Below are 22,509 nucleotides of genomic sequence, written 5' to 3' on the forward strand. Positions count from 1 at the left end.
TGTTCTGAACTTAGATGTGACCACATCAATGGGCTCTAATTATGTCTCTCCTACAGCTAAGAATTATTAAGCCTGTTGGACAGGTTATAACGCTGGCTTCCCTACAGGGTCTTGCAATATCATGACAGTAATTTTCTAAATATTATTTTATGAAAAACAGAATATTTCTCTAGACCTTTGTTTCCAAACAGCAGGYGCCAGTGTTTTTGTTCAGCCAAGTCCCTACTCTCTCCCTGGTTCCCTACCAGAATAACCTCTGCAACTATTTTGACATCTGACACTGGGGAAAAAAGGCTTCAGACAGCAAAATTCACCTTCTGTGACAGCACGAGGAGCTGCTGTTGGCTTCACCATAGTCACTCTGCGCACTCTGTAAGGTATTCCAGCTTTTCTGTGAGCTTTTTTCTTTGCATGTGTTTCTCTATCCAGACACATAGCACTGTGTGTGGACAGATGTGTTTATATTGCTTTAGAGGTGTGTAGAATTACATGTTGCCAGATGAATGTGAAATATTAAAGTAGACTTTCATACACCYACCTCCAACAAAATACCTTTAAAAAATTGTTCCAAGGAATATAATACCATTTGCCATGGCAAAAATCTTAAATGCAGACAGTACATGTGAGAGTAAGGTGCTTAAAAAAGAAAAAAACAAAATGTACAGAAAGTCAAATTCACTGGGTCAGGAAAAGATGACAGTATCTGTCTCTTCCACTTTTACTGGTATTAACACTCATTTTTTCCATATACAAGGGCCTGAACCAGTCCAATTATCCCAAGCAACAGTTTGCTCTCTGTGACGTAAACCTGCTAAGGATTTTTGCATGTAAACTTGGGAGAAAGCACTTCTTAAATCTATAAACACTGTGCCAGTGGCATGACATTTGTCACCTTTTTTATTTATCTTTAGAACTGAGCAAGAATTTTCAGAGATGCACTATAGATTACAGGGCCAGCTTCCACAAGCCTAGAGGAAAAATGATACCAGTCTAATGCTTTGGGGTTTTGGAGGACTGTAGAGTACAAGCTGTCATGAAGCCAACTTAATGTAACTGTTTCCTTTATACTCTAAGGATTCACGAGGGACTTCACTGCTAGCATACAGGAAATAAAGTCTGTTGTGTTAAAACAAGACTTTGTTTCTTACAATTTAGAAAACTACACAAAGTTTCCTTACAGGAAATGTTACAATTCATACAACCTCCCATATTTATTTGTAGACAAAAATTCCTATTCACATAGCAGGAAAATTAGATGAAAACAGAGACAGTATAGACTTAAAGCAATAAAGGGGTACTGGTGAACAGTCCTATGTGATGGCAATAAATGCACCTACACAAAAATGTACTTTAATGTAAAGATATCTTTATTATTGTCTGCTTTTCCAATACCAGCCTAATTTCTTAACAAGAATTTTGAAAATAAATTATGTTAAAATATTGTTTTTAATTACAATTTTAATTACAATTTATTTTAACATTAAAATATGTTAAAAAAGTGAGGAGCTTTCTGAGTTTATTTTAGGTAACACATGTCTTCTGTTGTTACACTATCCGACCAAGATATACTGACTTGGGATATTTTTCCTTTAGAGCAGGCCATTGAACAATGAAGTGATCCGAAAAGTAGTAAAGAATCTTTCCAGAGAGGGATAAAGTTTCCACGCGGCAGATGCTCTCTACGTACACAATGATTGCTCTCTTTAATCCTAGAAGCCCAAGAAGTAGAGCGGATATACAGACAGGAACACATGTTCCTGGTCCATTGCACAATATCTAAAAGAAATGAAATATTTTACAAAAGTAAATCAGGGAATTTTTCATATGGTAAAGAGCCAAGAGTGTACATGTCCTTATCTTTTAGTTTTTAATACATCTTTAGAAGATGTATTACATCATCTTCTTTTAATACATTTTCTAAAGATGTATTAAAATCTAGAAGAGGTCAAGAGAATGTTTAAAGAAAAAAAAGACAAATCAACAGAATGATTTCAAAGTAGCTGCAAAAAGGCCGTACTTCTTTACATGTCAAGGAGGAGGAGAAGAGCTCTGAGACAGGTCAGTTAATCTGCTAACAAGGAAGCAGCATTCCTTGGCTCCTAGGAATACAGTTACAACAGTCTCCATCCTCAATAACAGCTTTGTGTTATATCAAATATGAGATTTCAGTACAGATTAAGGCATAATAAGGCCAAAAAAGTTTAATTAGGATTACTAAACCTGGGATCCAGATATAAACCTCTTGGACTTTGGCTTAAGTCAGTAAAACACTTAGCGTTCAGCAAAAATGTGCTGGCGAATTAGACCTTCATCAAAATATACTAGCTCATATGCAGAGCTGTTGGATTTTTTCTTTCTTCTTTTAGCAAACACTTGTATTTACCAAAACACCTTCCTTAAATATGCTTAATTCTATGTGCCTGTCATGTGCTTGTCAGCAGAGAATCTTAAATTCACTTACAAATATTAACATTAAAGGAAGTGAACTTTCATTTTTATACATTGGTAAATTGAAGAGAAGACTGCTTAAAATTAAAAGGCATTAAACCACAGTGTGCTAGGCACTCTACTTCGGAATCTGAATTATGAGTAAAAGTACCTTGATTTCAGGCAAGGAATTTCTTACTAAATCTAACAWCTACCATGTAATCAGCATTTTCTGCACAGCTGGGGGTTATGTGAAAATAAAGAGTTCTTTTATAAAATCATGGCCCTATAGCCTATGAACTTACATTTTTGTTCCAAGTTGACCAGCTTGTGAAAGATACTATTTTGGTGGGAGGGAAAAAAAAATCACAGAGTTTCTCTTACATGGCTGCAGCAAATATACTCCAGAATGTTTCCTCCCCTGCTTTGGGGCAAGATACCACTGATAAGCTTGTTAACAATACCTTGGGTCTGTTAAAGGCAGTAGTTTCTGATGCTGTTGAGTGCCAAACTCTCTCTTACATATGCCTTCCTTTGCCTCTGAGATTGCCCCAGAAATCTATTAGTTTGAGGACATGACAACCGTAACACAGTATTTTCTCATCAGAATCAACAGAACTTAATATTGTACATAAAATTGTTATCAGATTTTACCATTGATCTTAACTAAATAATTGACTAATACAAGATTTGCTGACATTTTTTCGAAGTCTCTTTGAAGTACCTTTATATATATTGTTTTAATCTAGAGAAGGCTTTTTTAGCATATTAGCACTCACAAATAGTAACTTTACTTGTATGAGAAAACTGCAAGTGTAATTCTTTTATGTTAATGATTATACGGCTAAGAGAATAAGTATAATAAATCTACTTTGCATACTAGATTTCCGAAATCAGAATAATATACTCATTTCAAACCTCCTGATGAACTTGCTTTCAACTAAATGCACGTCAAGTCTTAAAACCTACTTTACAGTTTGGTGAGAATGAAAATCCATTCTTTATACATTTGGCTTGTCATATAACAGCATAAACCAACCACATGCTCTTTTAGCATTTCAAAGAAACTCCTCCATACCTGTGAACTAAACCACACATTTTGCCCTATTTCCTGACAGGTTAGATTAATTTGCATTGATGTTGATCCTGCTGCAGCTGGATTGCTACTGGTATCTAAAGTAAAGTATGTTTGGGTATCTCTACTTAGGAGCACCATTTGTGACTGTACGGTAAACATAGGCAGCTGAAACAACCAGGAGTGTTTTTCTGGGTCTACAGACAAAAAAACCCAGTATGTCTGCTGTAGAATCTGATCTGTGTCAGGCAAGTGTGTACGTGGCACTGAAACAGTCACAAATACCCTTTTTGCTTGTTTTTACTTTTTTTTTTCTTTAGATTCTTATCAACCCCTAGTCTTGTTCATTTTTCTTAAGTGTTGAGTTGAGCACTCAGTTGGACTGATGATTTCAAGTTCAGAATTTAAGTGGGCAGATAGAAATACATAACACTGCTGAATAGAAGACTCCATTGACCCTTTCCTTGAGTTGCGCTACCTGGAGTGCAAACACTCTGTCCTCTTTTCATCACTCCCCAAGCCCTGTTTCTGCTGATCCACAACCCCATCCACCCCCTTGTTCTTTCCTCAGCATTTTCCATTCCACTCTGCTGGCCCTCTGTGATGTCTGCCACCTCTCTTCTCTCATTTCCTTTTTATTCTCTCAGTATTCTTTCTCCCTCTGCATCCCTATTTCCAGGCATCCTTTCAACAGTCTTCATTCTGGACTTATACTGACTTTGCTTTCTTTTAGTCTCTATCTACTATGAAAACTCAATCTAGTTAGCTAAAGCAAGGGCAAAGTTTCACAGCATTCCCCTACCTTCCACAATCTGACACAAAGCATGAAGGCCACAGATAGGATTCAAGTCAGGTAGAAATCCTACCATTCTCCTCATCTCAGCAGTTGAAGATGATAGAATTGGCTTTATAAAAAGCTGAATTATTACAACCATGGTCTTTATTAAGCCACTGTTCCAGATACTTCATCCTACTTTCCACCTTTATTAAATTTGCCCAACCGCTCTAGTCCTTTTGGTAGCTGGAATTTTCATGGCTAGATCCACGCACAAAGGCCTGTGCTAGAATGAATTCCAAACTCATGTAAGTGTATTCAAAGACCACATAATGAAATAATGTTAAATGGGGTTGTTCAAACAAAATTCTAGTAAAACACCTTTACTATAGCAGGTTTGGATATGATACTCCCATTTTAATTCATTTAACCAGCAAGCTGTTGCTCAGATGCCCTCTGATTCACTGGGGAAAAAAAAAAAAAAAAAAAAAAAGATCAGGCAGTGAGGCAAACTATGGACTAGTAATCTCTTCAAAATATGATCTAATGATACTGCTCTTACGTCATCTGCTCTTTTCTCTCCCACACATACCCCTTCAACCAAAACAGAGCAGATGTGGCTTTAAAGGATCTCTGTAGGGAAAAATGCCCATAAAATACTCTGACAATGAATATCCATACTCCGTAGTCCTTGCTTTTAGGAATCTCCCCCTGAAGGTGATTCTGATATAAACCCGCTGAACCCAGTGGACGAACAGATCCCTATCCAAATTTGAGGTCATGATCATGATAGCAGTCAGAACTACTAATCAATCTTTCTGATCATTAAAAATTAACCTTCAGTTAACCTTCAGTGCATGTCTAGAGACATGTCCTACCTGGAATTGCAACAGTTGCTGACGTGTTGGAGTGGCAATTCCCCTCCAAAAATCCTGCCTGACCAGTCCTCCCTTGCTTATTGTCACCAGGAGACAAGAATGGCCTTTCCACCATCTGGAATTTGACATCACACACACATCACATCCCACATTTCTGGGAAAACCAGCATGTCTGTTATGAAGCAGAGGAAWCATTATGGGATCTACGACCTAGAAATACTGCTGTTCAGCTCATAGCAGCAAACAAACTTTTCACAAAGGTGGAAAAGACCTGATCTGTCTACAGCATTCTCCGAACATACAAGAGAAGATGTGATGTTYTACTAATGAATTGCAAAAGACAGGTCAAAATCCTGGAGAAAATGGTGTCTTCCATCTTGAAAAGATCAAGGTTTTTGCTTTATACCTTCCAGCAGAATTTAAATAGCTCTCAGTGAATCCAGTGGAAATTAGTATGCAGGGAGCAGAAGCAAGCATCTATTGGGCAAGAAAGGACCAGGGCCTCTGCAAGGTCAATCAGGCTACTCAGGGTGTTTCTCAATACTATTTACCTTAGCTACAAGACCGCCTGCAGAATATTTGCCTTGCATGAGAGATGTCTCCACAGCTCTGATGTGCTTGGTTCAGCCTTCCTCAGTGATAGAGCAGAAAGAGGGAAAGAAGGGGTCAAAGACAAGTTTTGTATCACCCTTTTTACCTCTTTAAACTGCAACAGTCCAAGGACTTGCCTGGTCACTGGGCTATCTAGCTTTGCTGCCAACAAGTTGTAAGGGAGTTTTCTAGAAGCCAAGAGGGCAGTGGGGTTCCTTTCCACTTATAGTCTCCTTGAATGAAAAGAAATTTCCAGATAATTGTTAAGCTGGCTCACTGGTTGCCAGACTTCACAGTTAGGCCTATAAAATAATCCTACATATTAAAATCCTCTAGCAATTCAATGTAACCAGACTTTAAACAGTACAGTAAACAAATTCATCAGTACATTAATGGAGATTTAAAAGGAAAGAAGTAGTGTATAATATTTAGACTTAGCAACTCTCACTCTAAATCTAATTTTCTATTAGTTACTTCCACATAAAAATGGAATTTCTTATTAATTCCATACAAAATGGAATAAATAGTTCTTGCCTTTCCATTTTGGGTATTTTCTACAGCTGTTAAAAGAAAGCAAGCTGGCACACAGCGAACTGCCAGGTAGCACCATTCAGCTGAAAACTGCTTTGGAGTTGGTGAATGCAACAGAGTAGCGCAGTGATGCTTACTAGCTGTAACACTGACACCACAGCTCAAGATTAAATGCAGGCCACAGGTTAAAACAAAATGCATAAAGCAGAAAACCTGCAGTTTTCATACATCTGTAAACATATGTTTGCTTGTATCTTTAATGAAAAAGCATTTGAATACTGCATGTGTTCCCAAATTACAATAATCAAAAGGACACGGCAAGGCCCCCCAAACCTAGCGGAGCGTGGCAGAACGAGGTGAGGTTTGACTCGCGTGAGAAACAGCCCCCGCCTGCGGCTCGCCGCAGAGACGGGCCGCGGCCGCCCGGACGGCAGCGGGAGAGCGGGCGCCGGCGGCTGCGGGCGCAGCGCGGCCCTGGGGGCGCCGGCGCCCTGCGCGGGCACCTGCAGCGCCCGCTCCCCAGGCGCCGCAGCGACCGGCCAGGAGCAAGGGGACGGGCCGCGGGGAGAACGGCCACAGCCGCGGTGATACAAAACGCGCCGAAAAATCAGCGCCTGTGCAGCTGAYATCACATGATCTTTGTAGGTCTGTGCAAGTAAACAGACTTTTCTTTAACAAGGTATGAAAAAAATCAGTTAGGTATCTTCTATCTTCTGTTTCCTAGCAAGAATTGTGGGCCTAAAAAGTTACATATTAACAATAACTTTATTTTGCTTGCATTTTTGCCGGACTGCTTAAACCCCCTTTTTTGCTACATACTTCATTTCAATGGCTAATTAACATTTGGGAACAGAAAGTAACTGTTCTCCCTATTGGGAAATGAAAGTCCACACGATACCTCTGAGGTTTCTTGGAAAAKCCAAGGGAATCTGAATAGCTGTTCCTGATATTCTAAATGAAGGGAAGGGAAAAGGAAAGGGAAAGAGGAAAAAAAAGAAGAAAAAAAAAAGCAAGCAAGCAAGCACGGGAGAGAGAGGAAATGGGAAATCAGTCTGAATTACAATTAGAAAGAAGTTAGCACAGAGGAAAAGAGAATTTTGAAAAATGAGTATACTGTCATCCACTCACAAAAGAGACTTAAGAAAAAAGTGTGCCTGTTTGCAAGGCTTGATTTAAAAAATTATGAAAATACTTAATTTTCTATCAAAAATAAGGAGCAGTATAAATCCATCTCATTCAGCTCAGATCAACAAATCAGACCACCTAAAAATCTGACAAAGCTCCTAAGCCAAAGATATTTTCAGTTTCTCGTTTTAGACTCTGAGTTAAGCAAGTGACAGGTTAGTGGCTTTCTGGCTTGCTAGGTGAAGTGAATCCAGGCTTTGGAATGAATTTTCAAAGGTCAGCAAGGAGATACACTAGTTATAGARAGCAGCCAAAGGACTAAAGGAGTTGTAATCTGTGAATTGTATTTTATTTTAATTGCTTGTTTCTAGTTAGAGACATCCAAACTTTGTGCCACTGAGAGCTGCAGTTATATAAATAAAAAAATGGAGAATTGTGGCAAGTTGTAAAACCTCACAAAAATCAGCTTTAGAAAATTCCAGAAACAAGGACAGACACCCCCCCACCAAAAAAAAAAAAAAAAAAAAAAACTTTCACAAAGGCCTTAGCAGAAATAACAATAAACAAACATAATTCAGTGAAATATAAATACAGAAAATTAACAAGGAGCAGACGACACAAACAAAGCCTTCTTCAGGAAACTGCAAATCTGACCTTAGCATTACCCAAAGGATCATTGAGAAACAAGGGAAACAGGGCACAGAGTGATTAAAACGCTTAAAAACTGAGAAGCTGAACAGACAGATTTAATGCAAACTGAGAAGAGGGTCTAAGACACTGAAATAAAAATTAACAGGAACACGATAATAAAATATTATTTTCCTTTCATCAGAGCTAGTYTTGAACCATTGCATTCATCTGGTAGGATCTAGGATTTTGACACTTCAAGGGTGTAATTACACCACGGAAYGTGTAATTCAGGAGTGTAATCATGATTTCAGAGTGTAACTGCAAATGTTTGTGTATATTTAGTTTTTTTTTTTTTTTGCAATTTTTATTTTTTTCTGTGACACAAGAAGTAAGAGAGATTTCTCAATTAATTCATTTGTATATTGCTATGCAAATTACAGCATCATCATCACATGCTTTTACTATTATTTTACGGTTTTGAAAACTTCACATTAATGCTCTAYAAAGTCACATATCCAGCTGAGCAATCTTTTTGTTACCTACAGAAGTMCTAAGTAGCCTACACAAGTAGGAATGATCTGGCTCCTTGCTCTCAGCTGTTAGCTGTTCTCAAGGATGTGATCCAGCTGACTGCTCAGTGTATCCTGAACATCAGCTGCAGTCTATGGGAACAGAATTACAAGCATTACATCCCTGTAGTTTTGGGAGCAGCTCTCTTAGTAAYAGAGACTGTTTTAATTGTAAACTTAAACTAACAAAAGCATCAGTGAATAAATGTTTCAACTTTTAATTGTAAGTATATCTACATTGTGAATTTGTGATCAAGATGCAAGCCTGGAAAGTCAAGGAACCTGGGTTGTGCTCATGGYTCTGCTGTGGACTTGCCATGGGAGTTGGGGCAAATTGTTTACTTCATCTGCACATTGGTATTTTCAAATTTAAGACGCAGAAAACCATAATTTATCCCTCATGCAAGTGGATCAAGATTCCCATAGATTCATCTCAAYGAAGATCACCAGGTATGGAAAATGTTACCTTTATTACTCAATTGGTTAGCGTGTGGTGCTAATAACRTCAAGGTWGTGGGTTCAATCCCCATATGGGCCATTTGTTTGAGGGTTGGACTAGATGATCTCCAGAGGTCCCTTCCAACCTTACCAATTCTATGATTGGTATGCATTTTGACTTATTAGTGTATCCTGAGAGCAAGATAAAATGTATGTCTTTATTTTCTTTTGAGTAGAATTATATTTTTAATATGTTCAGATGTAGCAGTTTATTTCTTCATAATGAATACTTCTAAAAAGTTTCAGAAGYTGGTTTATGTAGAAGTAAAGGTAAAAACAGATCTTCTAGGGAATATAAGTTTATCTGATAATCAGAAAAACRAGAGAAACAAGAAATTAAGAGACAAAGGGATTTCTAGTGATAAAAGTTAGCTTTTGTGGGTATTTTTAATAATGTAAACTTAACTCATCTACTTAAGCCTGTGGGAGAGAGTGTCCTTGTTGAAGCTCTTCTAGTTTAGCTCTCTAGCTGTGTAGTCTGAAGTAAATCAATTAATTAAAGTGGAATTGAATAGATACATTTTGATCTTCTAAATCACTTGAATGACCAAAAGTACAAAATGTAACTATTATTGTATTCTATAGCAACAGCTCATGCTCAAGCTAGTCAGTAGTTTGTAGTATTGCCTTGAAAACAYTCCTAGTCTACTTCTGGGCATTTTGCTGGTATGGCATTTTTTATTATCACCTAATAGCCACAGTAGGTGAGGTACTTTTCAGAGCAAGCAGAGACATGCATGGTCCTAGAGGCAGATTACCTAACCAGGATAAGTAAGATTAGTGACTGCCAGAGTGGGGAAGACGGGAGCAACCTCTTAAATGAGGAAACCTTGCACTTGAGTTTCTAATCTGCATTACCTTTTTTTCAGCTTTAGCTGAGATTATTATTTTCATCATAGATAAAATACATTAGGGAGCATCCATAACTCTTTCGCTTTCCCTTTAAAACAGGGTGGGTAAGGGAGATAAAAATCCTATCCAGTAGATTTTTCCAGAGGAGAAAAGCAGAGGCTCCATGAAATCACTAGGGACTAGATCTGCAGCAGGATTTATATGTGACAGTGCTGAGCATTGTCACATCTGCGCCCCAGGCATGTAGTTGCCTGGCCCTGAGTTACTAAGCTTGGGGCAAGAGCCAAGGGAAAGGGCCCAGCTGACGTACTTTGGATCAGCTGCCATATGCAAAGCAGCGAGAGACGCTCCTGGTAACTGGATCTCAGGAGTGAGCTATGTATGTGGCTATTCAACTGTCAAGAGTTAAACAACTCAGGACTCTTTCTGGGTATCCCTAGGGGCTTTACTGATAAAAAGGAAGATAACCAGGATAATTAAGAGYCTCAAGAGTTAGGCAACAGCTTAGAGAAGAAAGTTTTGAGAATTTAGATGTGTATCCATGCAGAAGCATGCGGGTTTGACTTTTTCTGCTTGTTTGTTTTGGATGATGAACCTAACCTTAGGCATCCTTCTCAACTGCCCCTGTATTTTAGGTGAAAGGTAATGATGAGGAGGAAAAAACCTGTGGAGTTTTTGTATCCCTCCACATATTTGTTGCTTCTGCAGGTATGTGGGAGCAGAATGGGACATGTGAGCCCAGCATGTTCTCTGGCCTAGCTGCCAAATGTAAAATGAGAAAGATGCAACCAAACAATCATAAACAATAGTAAATGATGGTKGTAAAACTGCATTAATGCTTGAATCTGCCAGAATGTTTGTGCTGGTTATTAAATTTTAAATCCACAGCCTGACTGTTGGTGGGATCAACCAAACATCATTATCTCTGCCAGAAGAAGAGTGTGAAGAAACAGGGGCACAGGAACTGAGTCTAGTAAGAAATTGCGGGAGATGGACAAAAGGTTGTTTAAAGAAGAACAAGATTATGAAGGCAGAGGCAGGCTGGAGAATGAATTCCCTACTTATACACGTTGCTGTGGAATGGGTTTCTGGTTTATTGCTGTTGCTGATAAATTAGTGGGAAGCACAGGAGACTTGACTTTCTGTGGATGAGAAAGATGGTCATAATACAATTAAAGGGGCTYTTTGTCAAGCAAATGAAATGCTAGCTAGTAAACTACATTTGCAGCTATGGACACTAGCTACAATACTTTCAGGAAGCCATTGTCACTCTGAGTGTCACCCTAGCTAAGCTAGAACCTTTAAGTCTTTAGATTAGAGTGCCCCCCCAAAATACTATCAATACAAAATAAGATTTTAGAATCTATTTTAAAAACTAATGGTGTATCTCATTTCGTAGCTATCACAGAGTACTGCTAATTATGGTAACAGTACTACCCAAAAGGAAAAGGGAAACGAAATCTGAAGATTGCTAAATATAGTTATATGTATTACTAATAATGACTTAAAATCATTCTTTAATTGCAAATCTCAGTGTGTTTGTCATGTGCTCATTTAGTTAAAACTTGAAATAGGTATCTTAGGTTAGCTAAAACAGTGACATTTTACATGTACATAAATATCTTTAGGAGGCTACTGCCTAATCACTGTATAGCAAGAACCCTCATCAAATACCTGCCTGCAATTTCTCTGCAATGCAAAACCTGGAGCAGCTAGCAGTCTGCATCTGGATACCAGTGATCCGGTTCAGTGGCCAGATTTAGCGAGGCTATTTACTCGAAACAATGGTGTACAGTGTTTGTGGAAGTCGTGTGACAGGAAGACCAGGATATTTGTTAGGTTCATGACATAGGTAATGGGTTAAGATGGATCAGTCTTTAGTTTAAACTTGGCTAAGATCTCACTTCACCTTTACTGCTACTGCTGTTCTCCCGACACCCCAGTTCACTTACCTCTCAGGTGAATGGTTTTGTGCACAAGCTCAGCAAGGTTGTTGTGAGTTTTGTGGGGGTTTTTTGTTTTGTTTTTCCTAACCAAGTATAGAAAAGTGGTGTGTATAGGTATATCTAAATGTAGTCATAGAAATGATAGTAGTGCARTATAGAGCTACCAAACTAGCTTGGAATATCTTTGGAAGTTTCTGTGCTCGGCAGAGGGTAAATTTACATTGTGGCTGCAGGGTAGCTGCACACAGCACACAAGATACAAGATAGAGGAGGGGCAAAGAAGACTCCAATGTAACTTTGGATGGCTTAACTTTATTTTCTTTCTAGACTATGCAATTTATAGCATTGATCATCTTAATCTGATGTGTTTATTTTGACTGTTTTGATCATAGAAGAACAATGGTAGTTGGGACGTAGTATAAAAGCAATCTGGACCAAAAGAATTGTAAGTTAGGCAGAAAGATTTAGTGTACATGAGAATGTACCGTATCCTATTAATACTACGTTATACAAAGTTCACTTGTTAAGAAGTGAATAGAGAAATAAGGCCAGCACCCAGATTTTGTTTTTCTACAAAGATCTAATAAGAATCGTGATATTAGGGACAATAACTTATTATTCATCATAGCAATTTGTTAAAGTGCTATGAACTTRAGACATTTTGAGCATGGTACAAAGAACGGAAAATCTCAGCTAAATGAAATAATGATCTCCTTTCATATAGCTTACTGTGTGAATATTTCTGTAACAGTTAAAAAGCTTGTTGTTGTGCATTTAACCAGTCTGGGGACCAGGCATGTATGATGGGATATCCAGGCTTCATATGAGTCATAACAGAATCAGCAGGCTGCTAGAGCCATAATCAGCTGTGCATTAAAACAAAGATTTTAAGCTTCTAGAAAGTAGTTTAAAAAGGAGAGTCCCACTCAGTTGATAGCAGGGGGGGGAGGTAGAAAGCAGAACTTGTTTCACTTGCTGTACAAATGAAAACTACTCGCTAGAGATCTCCCATGCAAAGGAGGCCCTAATGTGAAAGTATGGCCACCTTTGCTTAGTTTAACACAGGCTTCCCCAAATAGGCAGATGTTTTCAGATCACTGCTGTCTCAGGCTCTGCAGAGCGCTGAGACAGCAGGATCCACTGAAGAGTATACTCAGAAAGCAAAAGTCTAGTTCTAAGGGTCTAGCATGCACAATGCAGTAATGAATTGAGCCTTACGCAATATTCTTGCACAATGCTAGAAAAAATATCATTATATTAATGGAAAGCACAGCGTTGACCCAGTTATGACCTAGCCCAAATACGGTTGAAAATGAGGACTGGATGCAATCTCTGTACAGCTTTCTATTGCATGGTTCATGTTTATCCTTCGTGTTCAATTGGTATTTTGGATATGCCAGAATGACTGGCATATTTGTGACCTGGCCAAAGTGCTAGATCACCTGAAGACCTGGTTTCAGGGTTGGTAAATCAGCTCAGAGACGAGGAGGATAGTTCTGAAAGCAGCAAGAGAACTGAAGAGTGGTTTCCTCTGACCTTGAACTTCCTGACCGACTTGAGGCATATTGTAGAGAAGCTCGAACATTGGCTTAGTCCTTCTTGGACATCAAATAATCTATGTGAGATCCAGTAATTCTCTCTAGCTTTGGGGAAATCTCTCAGCTTGTGTATTTTTTTTCCCTGTAACTGTCTAAGAAGGATTTGCACCTCTTCCTAGTTAATAGATCTTCTGATGTCTTATCTGGGTTTTAAGTCTCCTCTTTGCCTTCCTTCTCAATGAAGGCATTAATCTCGCTTCTCTGACAATCTGCCCATTTTCACAGTAAGAATTTATGGTCTTTGAGGCTAGGATTGCATATTAAAGCTAACTGCAACCGATGAATAGTTTGAAAATTTTTCTAGGGGCAAGGAAGGTGTGAACAGTGTGCTGGCACAAGTTGAACTTTCTCTGAATTTTAGGCCTCTGCGTAGGAAGCCTATCAAAGACAGACATGCTATAAAAACTGCCTGGGATAAATGCAAGTGCCAGTGTACTGAAGGTGCATCTCTAGAATTCTGGTACTTGGCTGTAAGAGCAAAAGTTGATCTTTGCTTCTGGCATCTTAATCTTGTTACTTGGTTTCATATCTCTAGAAGGATTTAACTTTGCAGAGTGTAGATGTGTGTAACTCAGAAATGGGCACCTTGGAGATGATCTCAAATCGATCAACTAAAACTTTTACATTTTTTAAACTCTCTGAAGACCTGTTTTAAGCATAGGGTGAGTCCTGCAAGTCCGCAGGTCTCCTGGGAGATGTTCCATTCTTTCTGAATTCAGTATCTTGAAGAAGAGTTAGATGAAACTGCTTTCTCAGGCAAAGTAACCTAAGAGGAGCTTTGTCAGAAGACCAAAGTGAGATACAAAGAGGGGCCAGTGCTCACATAAATAAGGATATACAAAGTAACTCCTATGCAGCTAGGTTTGCTGCCTTCCCTTTGCGCCTATTTTGGTTCCAGAGATGCACTAGTTATGCCAGCCTGAACTTATCTGCTCCAAATGGTTTCACACCTCCCTTTTCTGCACCTAATGGTTTCACAGCCTCCCCTTGCAGTACTCTTGTCCTGCATTCCTTGATAACTGAAACTGCAACAGTACTGCTTTTCTCCAGCTTTCAGGTGCCCAGAGAAGACTTCAATCAAAGGATGGATCTTACAGCCCTCAAACATATACACTTTTCTGATGACCCTAGAAGCAAGTGTAAGGATTTCAGGATTGCTCCTGGATATAAGTAACTTAGAAGTAATCCAATCGTCTTTTTCTGCAGTTTAACAAAAGCAGTTGCCTAGACTGCTTTTAGTATGCTCTACTGTTTAAAAATATGAAGCATAATGTAATACTGTGCTTGCTTTTTCTAAACTTGGGTGTTGATTTCTGTGCCAAGAGTTATAGAAGAATCCTGTGAACTCCAGCATTTGTTTCACCCTTTCTAGGTCTTTAAACTACTGTTATGTTCACCCACAAGTAGGGGGAGCTGCCGTTCGCTAAGAACACTTTCAGCTAAGGGCAGTTAAACATTAGCAGTTGCTTCACACACAGCACAAAATCTTTTCACTGGCAGTGTGAGGCATTTTCATCTTTAYATCACTTTTCTTTGAGAAATATCCTAAAATCTTTACAAGCTCTCTGACTTGCTGTATTTTAAAGAATTCTTAAACTATGATATGCATACAACTGGCAATATGCAACCAACTTTCAAGTTGTGTAAGATTCAGCATAAAGCTGGAGATATTTCTGCCAGCAGCAGTACCAGCTGCTATTGTTGCTGATAATGGTGCCTGGCAAAAAATATTTGGAAACTCCCTTTGCTCCTTTCCCTCCACCCAGTATGTAACCATCCATAAGAAACCTTTGGATAGAATTTTGAAACGTTGGTTCATCTAAATACCACAAAAGGCTTAAGAACCTTGCTAAAATTCATTAATAATTTTACAAGGACAAGTGTTTTTCAAAAGCATTAGGGGCTCTCTTGATCTACTGTAACTTATCAACTCCAGTACTAGTTCTAATAATGGTAGAGGTAAACCTTGCTATCACTTTAAATTCCTCTGGTAAACAGAGGAACCATGCACTGTTAGTAACTTTCTGCTCTTCTATGATGTGTTCTGTTGACAATTTTGGTAAGGTATTAAGCTACAAAGTGGGATGTCCCAGTCAAGTTCATTTGCAAAAATAATCTAATAAAATTTATACATATATTAAATGCAAACAGTAGTGTAGCAAGGTGATCCTCAACTATTTGTTACTTTCCTTACCTATGTCTGCTTCATGTAAAGAGCCCTCTATTTTCCCCCCACGAGTTAAAGCCACTGTAAAAAGAAGAGGGGGAGGGGCAAGCTAGCTCTTCCTCCCTCCCAACTTTGCCCTGGTCTCCAGTTTTCAGAATGGGCTAGAAAAACAAGAACTGCAAAGAAGTTACTTCTGTTGTTTTGTGCCCTAAACTGTTCTGGAAACTCTGGCAAGCAAGTAGCTTTCCACCTGATAGGAACTGACCAGTACTATTGAAGCCAATTAGATGAAATAATTCACAGGAACCTCTATAAATGTTCAAAAGAGCACAAATATAGTTGACCCTCTTCAGAATTAGTAATACAGTTCACAATGAGAGCTAAAGAAACCTGCTTACAGGCATCCTCTGTGGGTATACACGCTGCTACTAAATTATGAAAAAGATCTTGTAACTGCATATGTTTATACAGGCTTCACTCAAATATCTTAAACCCCACAAAACTTGATTTGAAATTCTGTTAAAATAATGTCTTTTAAAAACTCAGGCTTGGATATCTGACACCTTAAAATGACTGCAGCTCTACGAAAAGACTTGTTTTAATGAAATTTCTCCTAAAGAATTGTAAGACTGAAACTCTGGAGTTTAATGCACTGTGTTTTAACTCTCATATTAACTCTGAAATATCTGTTTTGTTAATCTAGTTGCCACTTCAGCAGTAACTGTTTTTTGTCACTAGATGAGATAATGAATGCCAGTCAGCCAGAGACTGAATAAACCTGCATGTAGCTGAAAAGTCCGTGTAAGCAAAAGAATTGAATTTGTATGTATTTCTGCTGATCTGAATCTGCCTGTTCCAGACTGGTCATACCATTTTAGGAGTAAGATCAGTCAACAGAATAACCAGGATTTCAAGCACAGTTTGTGCTGTTGCAATCCTGAAGAGATATTATCAGGAACCTGCGACCTTGTTTATGCCAGCTCTACTAGCATTTACAAGGGAGTAACAAACTATGAAGTTGCTTGCAAAATGCTGGGGGGGGGGTGGAAACTGGTATTTGATATCCTAACTCATCAGCAGTGCAATCCTTCCTCTGTTTCTTATTGTATCGCTACTATCTCTGTTTCAGCTTTAATTTTATATTCAGAAATATTTTCCTGTGAACTGTAAATCTAAGCATACATGACAGATACAGTCTGCAATATCTTGATATTCCAAATGATATTCCAAATTTTATACAGCAGATCAGCAAGTTCTCAATTAAGATTTACTTTACCTACCAAATCTGGTTTCAGTTTGTAGGTCAAAGGAAGGGAATAAAGTATGGAGTACAGAGTTGTTACCATGGAGGAGGTCCAAGACTGTCTAACCTCGCGGCTTCTGGGAATGCGATCAAGGGTGAACTGGAAGAGAGCATGATAAGCTGAATTGTTATTTCTCTAGGAATTTTGTTGTTTTTCTATAAAGTTATTAGACCTACTGGTGCCAACTCTTTTTTGGGTAAATTAGTTTGGAAGTGTTTGATATGAAATCTTTTCTTAGGTGCCTTATTTAGTGTCATGTGTAGCACTTCTGGCAAAATAGTACAACAAAATACCAGAACTATGCATCTATTTTTTTAATCTCTTCTACTGTTACTTTAAAACATTCCTAACTTAATAAACAACTTAGCTAGAGCAACTTCATTTGCAGTATGTTAACTTTGTACCCCACCTAGTGGTTAGTGAGACATATTTCTAGGTTTGATTAGATGCAGTCCAAACAATATGACTCTCTTCTGTCTTTTCCCTGAAGAAAATAACTTTTCTCTATCAATGTCCAATGCATACTACTAAAAAGGTAATGACAAATATCACTCTCCTTTAAATGATTGCTCAATGAGTATTCAAAATAATATGCAATGTGCACATTCAAAATGTTTACATGAATAAGCAGAAAGGAACATTTTATCATTAAAGAGAAAAAGTTCAAGAAAAAGTTTTCTCTTCCTAGGGATTGATTCTCTATGTATAAAAGGTATCAAATTAACAAAACATAGATGTTTTCTTTTTGCCTCAGAACACAGTATGTGGTTAATAGCACTTGGGCTTCTTGCACTCTTCCCAGATAGTTTTACCTTGACCTAGAGGAATCACACCTAAGAACACATTGCTAAATCAGCAAGCAGTCCTGATGCCAGTGAAATTTTTGACTCTTTAAATGAAAGTCAAATACATTAGCTGCAACGCAGTGTTCAGTGATGTTGACGCATTGTTTAGATCTGTACGATGGTCACTAACTTCATATGGGACACCAGATCACTACTGCTCTTGCAGAACTTGTATTGGAAGTGAGAGACCCTGAATGTCATCATAAACACTGAAAATTCCTCAGTTATTTCAAATACAGCATTTCTAATTGATACAGCTTTGCCCTGGTGATTTGTGACTGGAAAAGATGATGTTGCAATAGCTGTACATCAAAAATAAAGATTGAATAACAAAAACTGGTAGCTTTCTTATATAAAAGATGGAAAGAATTATTAAAAAGCATAGAAATTCAGGATATTAACTTCTTGACTGAAATGATCTCATTTCATTGCTATAAACTGCTTTAATTATTGTCATACTAGAAAGTGTCAAGAGATGTTACAAACTACATGTTTTATTTGCAGGTGTTGAAACTCTGATTGCACTAGTCTGCCAACAGCATATGGAAAAATAAACATGCCCCCTGCTACAGGAATCTGGTTATCACTACCTCTCTATTTCTTAAGAGCTTTGGAACAGACCAAGTGATTAAAAAAAATGCCAGAAAGTAAAGTTTAGACCCTTGTAGTTATCTTTTAATAAATAATTGTCATTAAAATGTGCGTAAGAACTTAAAGTAGTTGTAGGGAATATTTTCCAAAGATGTCAGTTCCTGAATAAAATTCAGATTTACTTAGGTAAAAGTTTTTAAATAGTTTGTTTTTTTTTTCATTGACTTACATCTTGTTCTACAAATGCAAAATTCTTGAAGTTCATAAACTTACAAAAGAAGAAAGACTGGAATGTTTTCAATGTAGCACAACAGAATTTCTAGATTTGACATAGACAAGTTTTAATTTGATCTAGACAATTTTTAAAGCATGGTACCATAGAATAATTTTAACAGTGAAGCTGCCTTTCAAAAAAAAATTTTTTTTTGCATTCACCATGCTCCCTTTGGCAAAGAGCAAACAATGGTATTCAATTCTGCAATAAATATGTATGATAAGGCAATTTTAGGCTGATCAGGGTTCAGTGGAACTATATAGAGCCTCGCTTTAAGAATGCAGCTAAACAATCTCTGCTTAAAACAAAAAAAAAAACATATTGTATAGAATTTTCTTCATCATAGAAAATGGATTTCAGCAAAACTTGTCAGGGATCCCAAGCAGAATCAAAGGAGAAATCTACTTGTAAGACACAAATAGAGATCAAACTGATTTTTATCTATATTATCTAAAAAACGTGCTTGAAACTTTGAATGCCAGTGTCCATCTCCTATGTTATGACTTTGGCCCACATATCAATCAACTCTTGAATGTTAAGCTGGGAATTTTTTTTTTTCTTCTCATTTAAAAACCACCACCAGATGCTTATGCAATTTGTCTCTCTCATCTAAGGAGAGACTATTATTAAGCACCTCCTGCATCTTTTCCTGGAAGAGTTTATAGTATGTCTGACATCAGAGATTGACAAGCTGATCTCCTATAGTCTCTTATTGTYGAATTTACTTTTCATTATTTCTTCAGCAGAGTCAGAAACCACCTCAATTCTTGAGCCAAATGTTTCAAACTGGCAATTCAAAACGGGCTGACTGAAGTACTGCAATTTTAAAATCAGCGATGCAGTCCTTTACCCAGTTAGTGTTGTTATTTTGCAAGCATGCAAGGAGAAGCTGTGCCACTGCTGTGATTTATTATAATATGCTCAACTGAACACAATAAAGTTCTTCTAAAGGAATTGGATTTATTCAGCCCCCTGTCATGCTGAGGGGTAAAGTCTCCTTGCATGGTTTCTTTCATGAACCATGAAATGGAAAAGAATGTGTGGCTGGGTTAGCATTATGTAAAGGCTAGTTAATCTGGTTACCCATCTCAGACATGAGGATTTGACAAATGGAGGTATAAGCTCCAGTGAAAAATGCAGATCTGAGTTCTTCAGTCAGCAAATCTAAGTTGTCCTTAGACCTGGTCAGTCCTGCCCCTGCTGCTAGACCTGGTCAGTAGGGCAGGCAGCGGGGGGAAGCAAATTCTTTACCCTGCGTGCAGAAGGTTCCCTGGATATTTGCTGTGGAGGAACCACACAGAGCAACTGTGGTTACAGGTTAGGAGGAGTAGAAAACAATAGGAGGCAAGCAATAGTGCAACAAGAGACTTTCCATAGTAGATGCTTGGGTTGGTAGAACTACATGATTTTCTTTTCAGGAGACTTGGTAGGTAGAAGTGCAATACTTCATTTCTTATAAGCAAGAGGTTCATTCCTGCTTCCTTTCCTTCTCCCTGAATTCTGCAGGTTTAGGACAGGTGTAAACCACAGATCAAGAAGAGAACTTCATTATATTTGGTGGTTTTTACATGGTAATTTGTTAAATGAGTAAACAGATTTTCTTTTAGCTCGTTATTGTTGTACTCCGTTGTCTGTCCAATCTGTGACTTGCACTCACTATTTAGCTCTGGAGAAAGCCACTTCCTTGACAAGAAGAATAAAGAAATGACAGTGGGCTGTACTTTTCAGAATTCTCCCATTCATTTATTCAAAGCTGTAAGAAGCCACTAATACATGAGTTCTAAAGATCTTATGCTCTATAACATACCCTGTGCCAAAACACATAGTTGAAAGCACACTCTGGAAGTAAGCAAATATTGGAAGCAAAATGGAAATTATTTTCCATTTTCCCTCTGAATACTTTTGCTGAGTGGTCAGTGTGCATTGGAAAAAAAGAATGGCCAAAGGAAAATGAGCATCTCTTATCTGGCTGTGTTCCTCTAACTTTTCATCTCCAAAGAAAACGTAAATACATGATCCTACAAGCAGCTGAAGGGGACAGGGAAGGGAAGCTGCTTAGCAAAACTAACTAGATGAAAGCTCCATAATACTTTAATACTCAAAAGATATATTTTAAATTTAATAATTTAGGTTTGGACATTTTTCAGATGAGTGAATATGACTGGTTCTTTAAGTGAATGACCAATTACCAAGCAAGATTTCTCTGAAGAAGAGATACCTCCAACGTCAGTGATGGAAGATGAGTTACTTTCAAATCACTCTTAATTAAGCTTTCATCCTTAGCATGCACTGAGAGAAGAGTTTGCCATGCTGAGTTTTAAACTGAGTCATCCTCACTTGATTCAGCAACTTGGAGTATGCAAACAACTCTCATCTTTAAAGTTGAAAGTGGTGATAAACAAAGTTTTAAATGTCATTCCTGAGTAAGTCTGTTGCTCACATTGGCAGCGCTTGCTTTATTTGAAGAGGGCTAATTCTGAAAATCATTAGTACTGAGTCCTACAGTCTTTAGTTCCAGTAGTACTGCAGAAGACAACAGAAGTATTAGAGACGTACCATATGAAATCGATACCATGTAAATAATTCATTCACAGTATGTTGTACTACTTGCTCTAAAAGACTAATATTTATGTAGTCACTATATTCCTTTCTATTGTACAGGCTTATTTCWAGATAAAACTATTATCATTCTACTAATGTCACTGGACATCAGATCATACTTTATATTAGCAGAGAGTCATATTGCTGTCTGTTAATCATATGGCAAATTAGCTCAAAGCAGGCAAAGGTCTGATGAAAAGATAATGGAATTTTTTCACGATCTTGTATGATTTTTAGGAATTTAGAAGACTGATTCAGCATTTGTTCAGGTCATCAACCAGAAAGCTATCTGATACTAAGTGGTACTGTACACTTTCTAAACATCTGTGTAACGAGTGCTCAATTTTAAAAACAAAACAATCTAGTAACACACAAAAAGAATACAACTTTAATTAAGGTTTTCTGAAGTTTTTAATTAGATAGAACAWTTTAGATACCACTTCTTTCAATAGTGTATGTAACTGAGGGGAACGCTGAACTAAAACACGAAAAACCCACCGCGTTTCTGTCTCAGTATTTTTACAGTTACAAATAACACTTTATGGCTAACTAGTGGACAAAATTAATAAGAGATTTATTTTCAGTGTGCTTTTCTTGAGCAATAGGTAGCCTTCTATGTATAATCACTTTCACTACGATTACGTTTGCTCATTTCTTTAAAAAGATTAACATGTTTAACAGCAGGTAAAGACCATTTTAAAAGAAAGTAAGGAAAGTGGCAGTGAAAATTGGAAGCAAGAATGGCATTTGATGCTATCTTAAAGTGTATTTATTTTGCATTTCCTGGGTCTCTAATACAGCATTAATCAACTGTGCTTATCTAGTTCACTTTCAAAATGTAAAAAATAACGTGTATAGAAAGGCAGCTTCAGCTGAATTTTAGTGAAAGTGGTTATCAATAGCTGCAAAAAAAACAAACAATAGATGCTGATCTTAAAAATCACTTTCAAAGTGCCTTGAATTACTATGTCATGTTATGATCAGTTTATCTTACAAGAACATATTTAACAAGTTACCTGGGAATTGGAGAAAATTTCAGCTCTTTTTTGTTCAAAGGAACGTATTTTAGCTTCACTCATCTTATCTGAGTCTGCGAGAATATAATGTCTAGGAGAATATGACTCTGACAAACAACTAAGTAACCTGAGGATTTCTGTTGTATGCCCACCTGTTAAAAAAAAAAAAAAAAAAAAGAAATAACCCACATTCCAAACCGCAAGTCTAAGATTGTA

At 37.6% G+C, this 22,509-nt stretch overlaps 1 protein-coding gene across 2 annotated transcripts in view; it reads right to left on the minus strand.

Moving 5' to 3' along the window:
* Nucleotides 1-1,349: 1,349 nt before the first annotated feature.
* ALG14 (ALG14 UDP-N-acetylglucosaminyltransferase subunit) overlaps nt 1,350-22,509 on the minus strand; it is a 23,519-nt gene continuing 2,359 nt past the window's right edge. Inside the window, exons 2-4 of one of the 2 annotated variants that reach the window (XM_085303607.1) lie at nt 22,294-22,445; nt 16,943-17,065; nt 1,350-1,776 (exon numbers count right to left, since the gene is read on the minus strand). In XM_085303607.1, the coding sequence (XP_085159733.1) occupies nt 1,546-1,776; nt 16,943-17,065; nt 22,294-22,445 (506 nt within the window). In that variant the 3' untranslated portion in view covers nt 1,350-1,545. The remainder of the gene's footprint in view (nt 1,777-16,942; nt 17,066-22,293; nt 22,446-22,509) is intronic. The other variant, XM_085303608.1, reaches the window with a different exon arrangement.

Source organism: Rhea americana, unplaced genomic scaffold (genome assembly GCF_003343005.1).
Source record: "Rhea americana isolate MKP2758 unplaced genomic scaffold, rheAme1 scaffold_2, whole genome shotgun sequence".
NCBI classification, from domain to species: Eukaryota; Metazoa; Chordata; class Aves; order Rheiformes; family Rheidae; genus Rhea; species Rhea americana.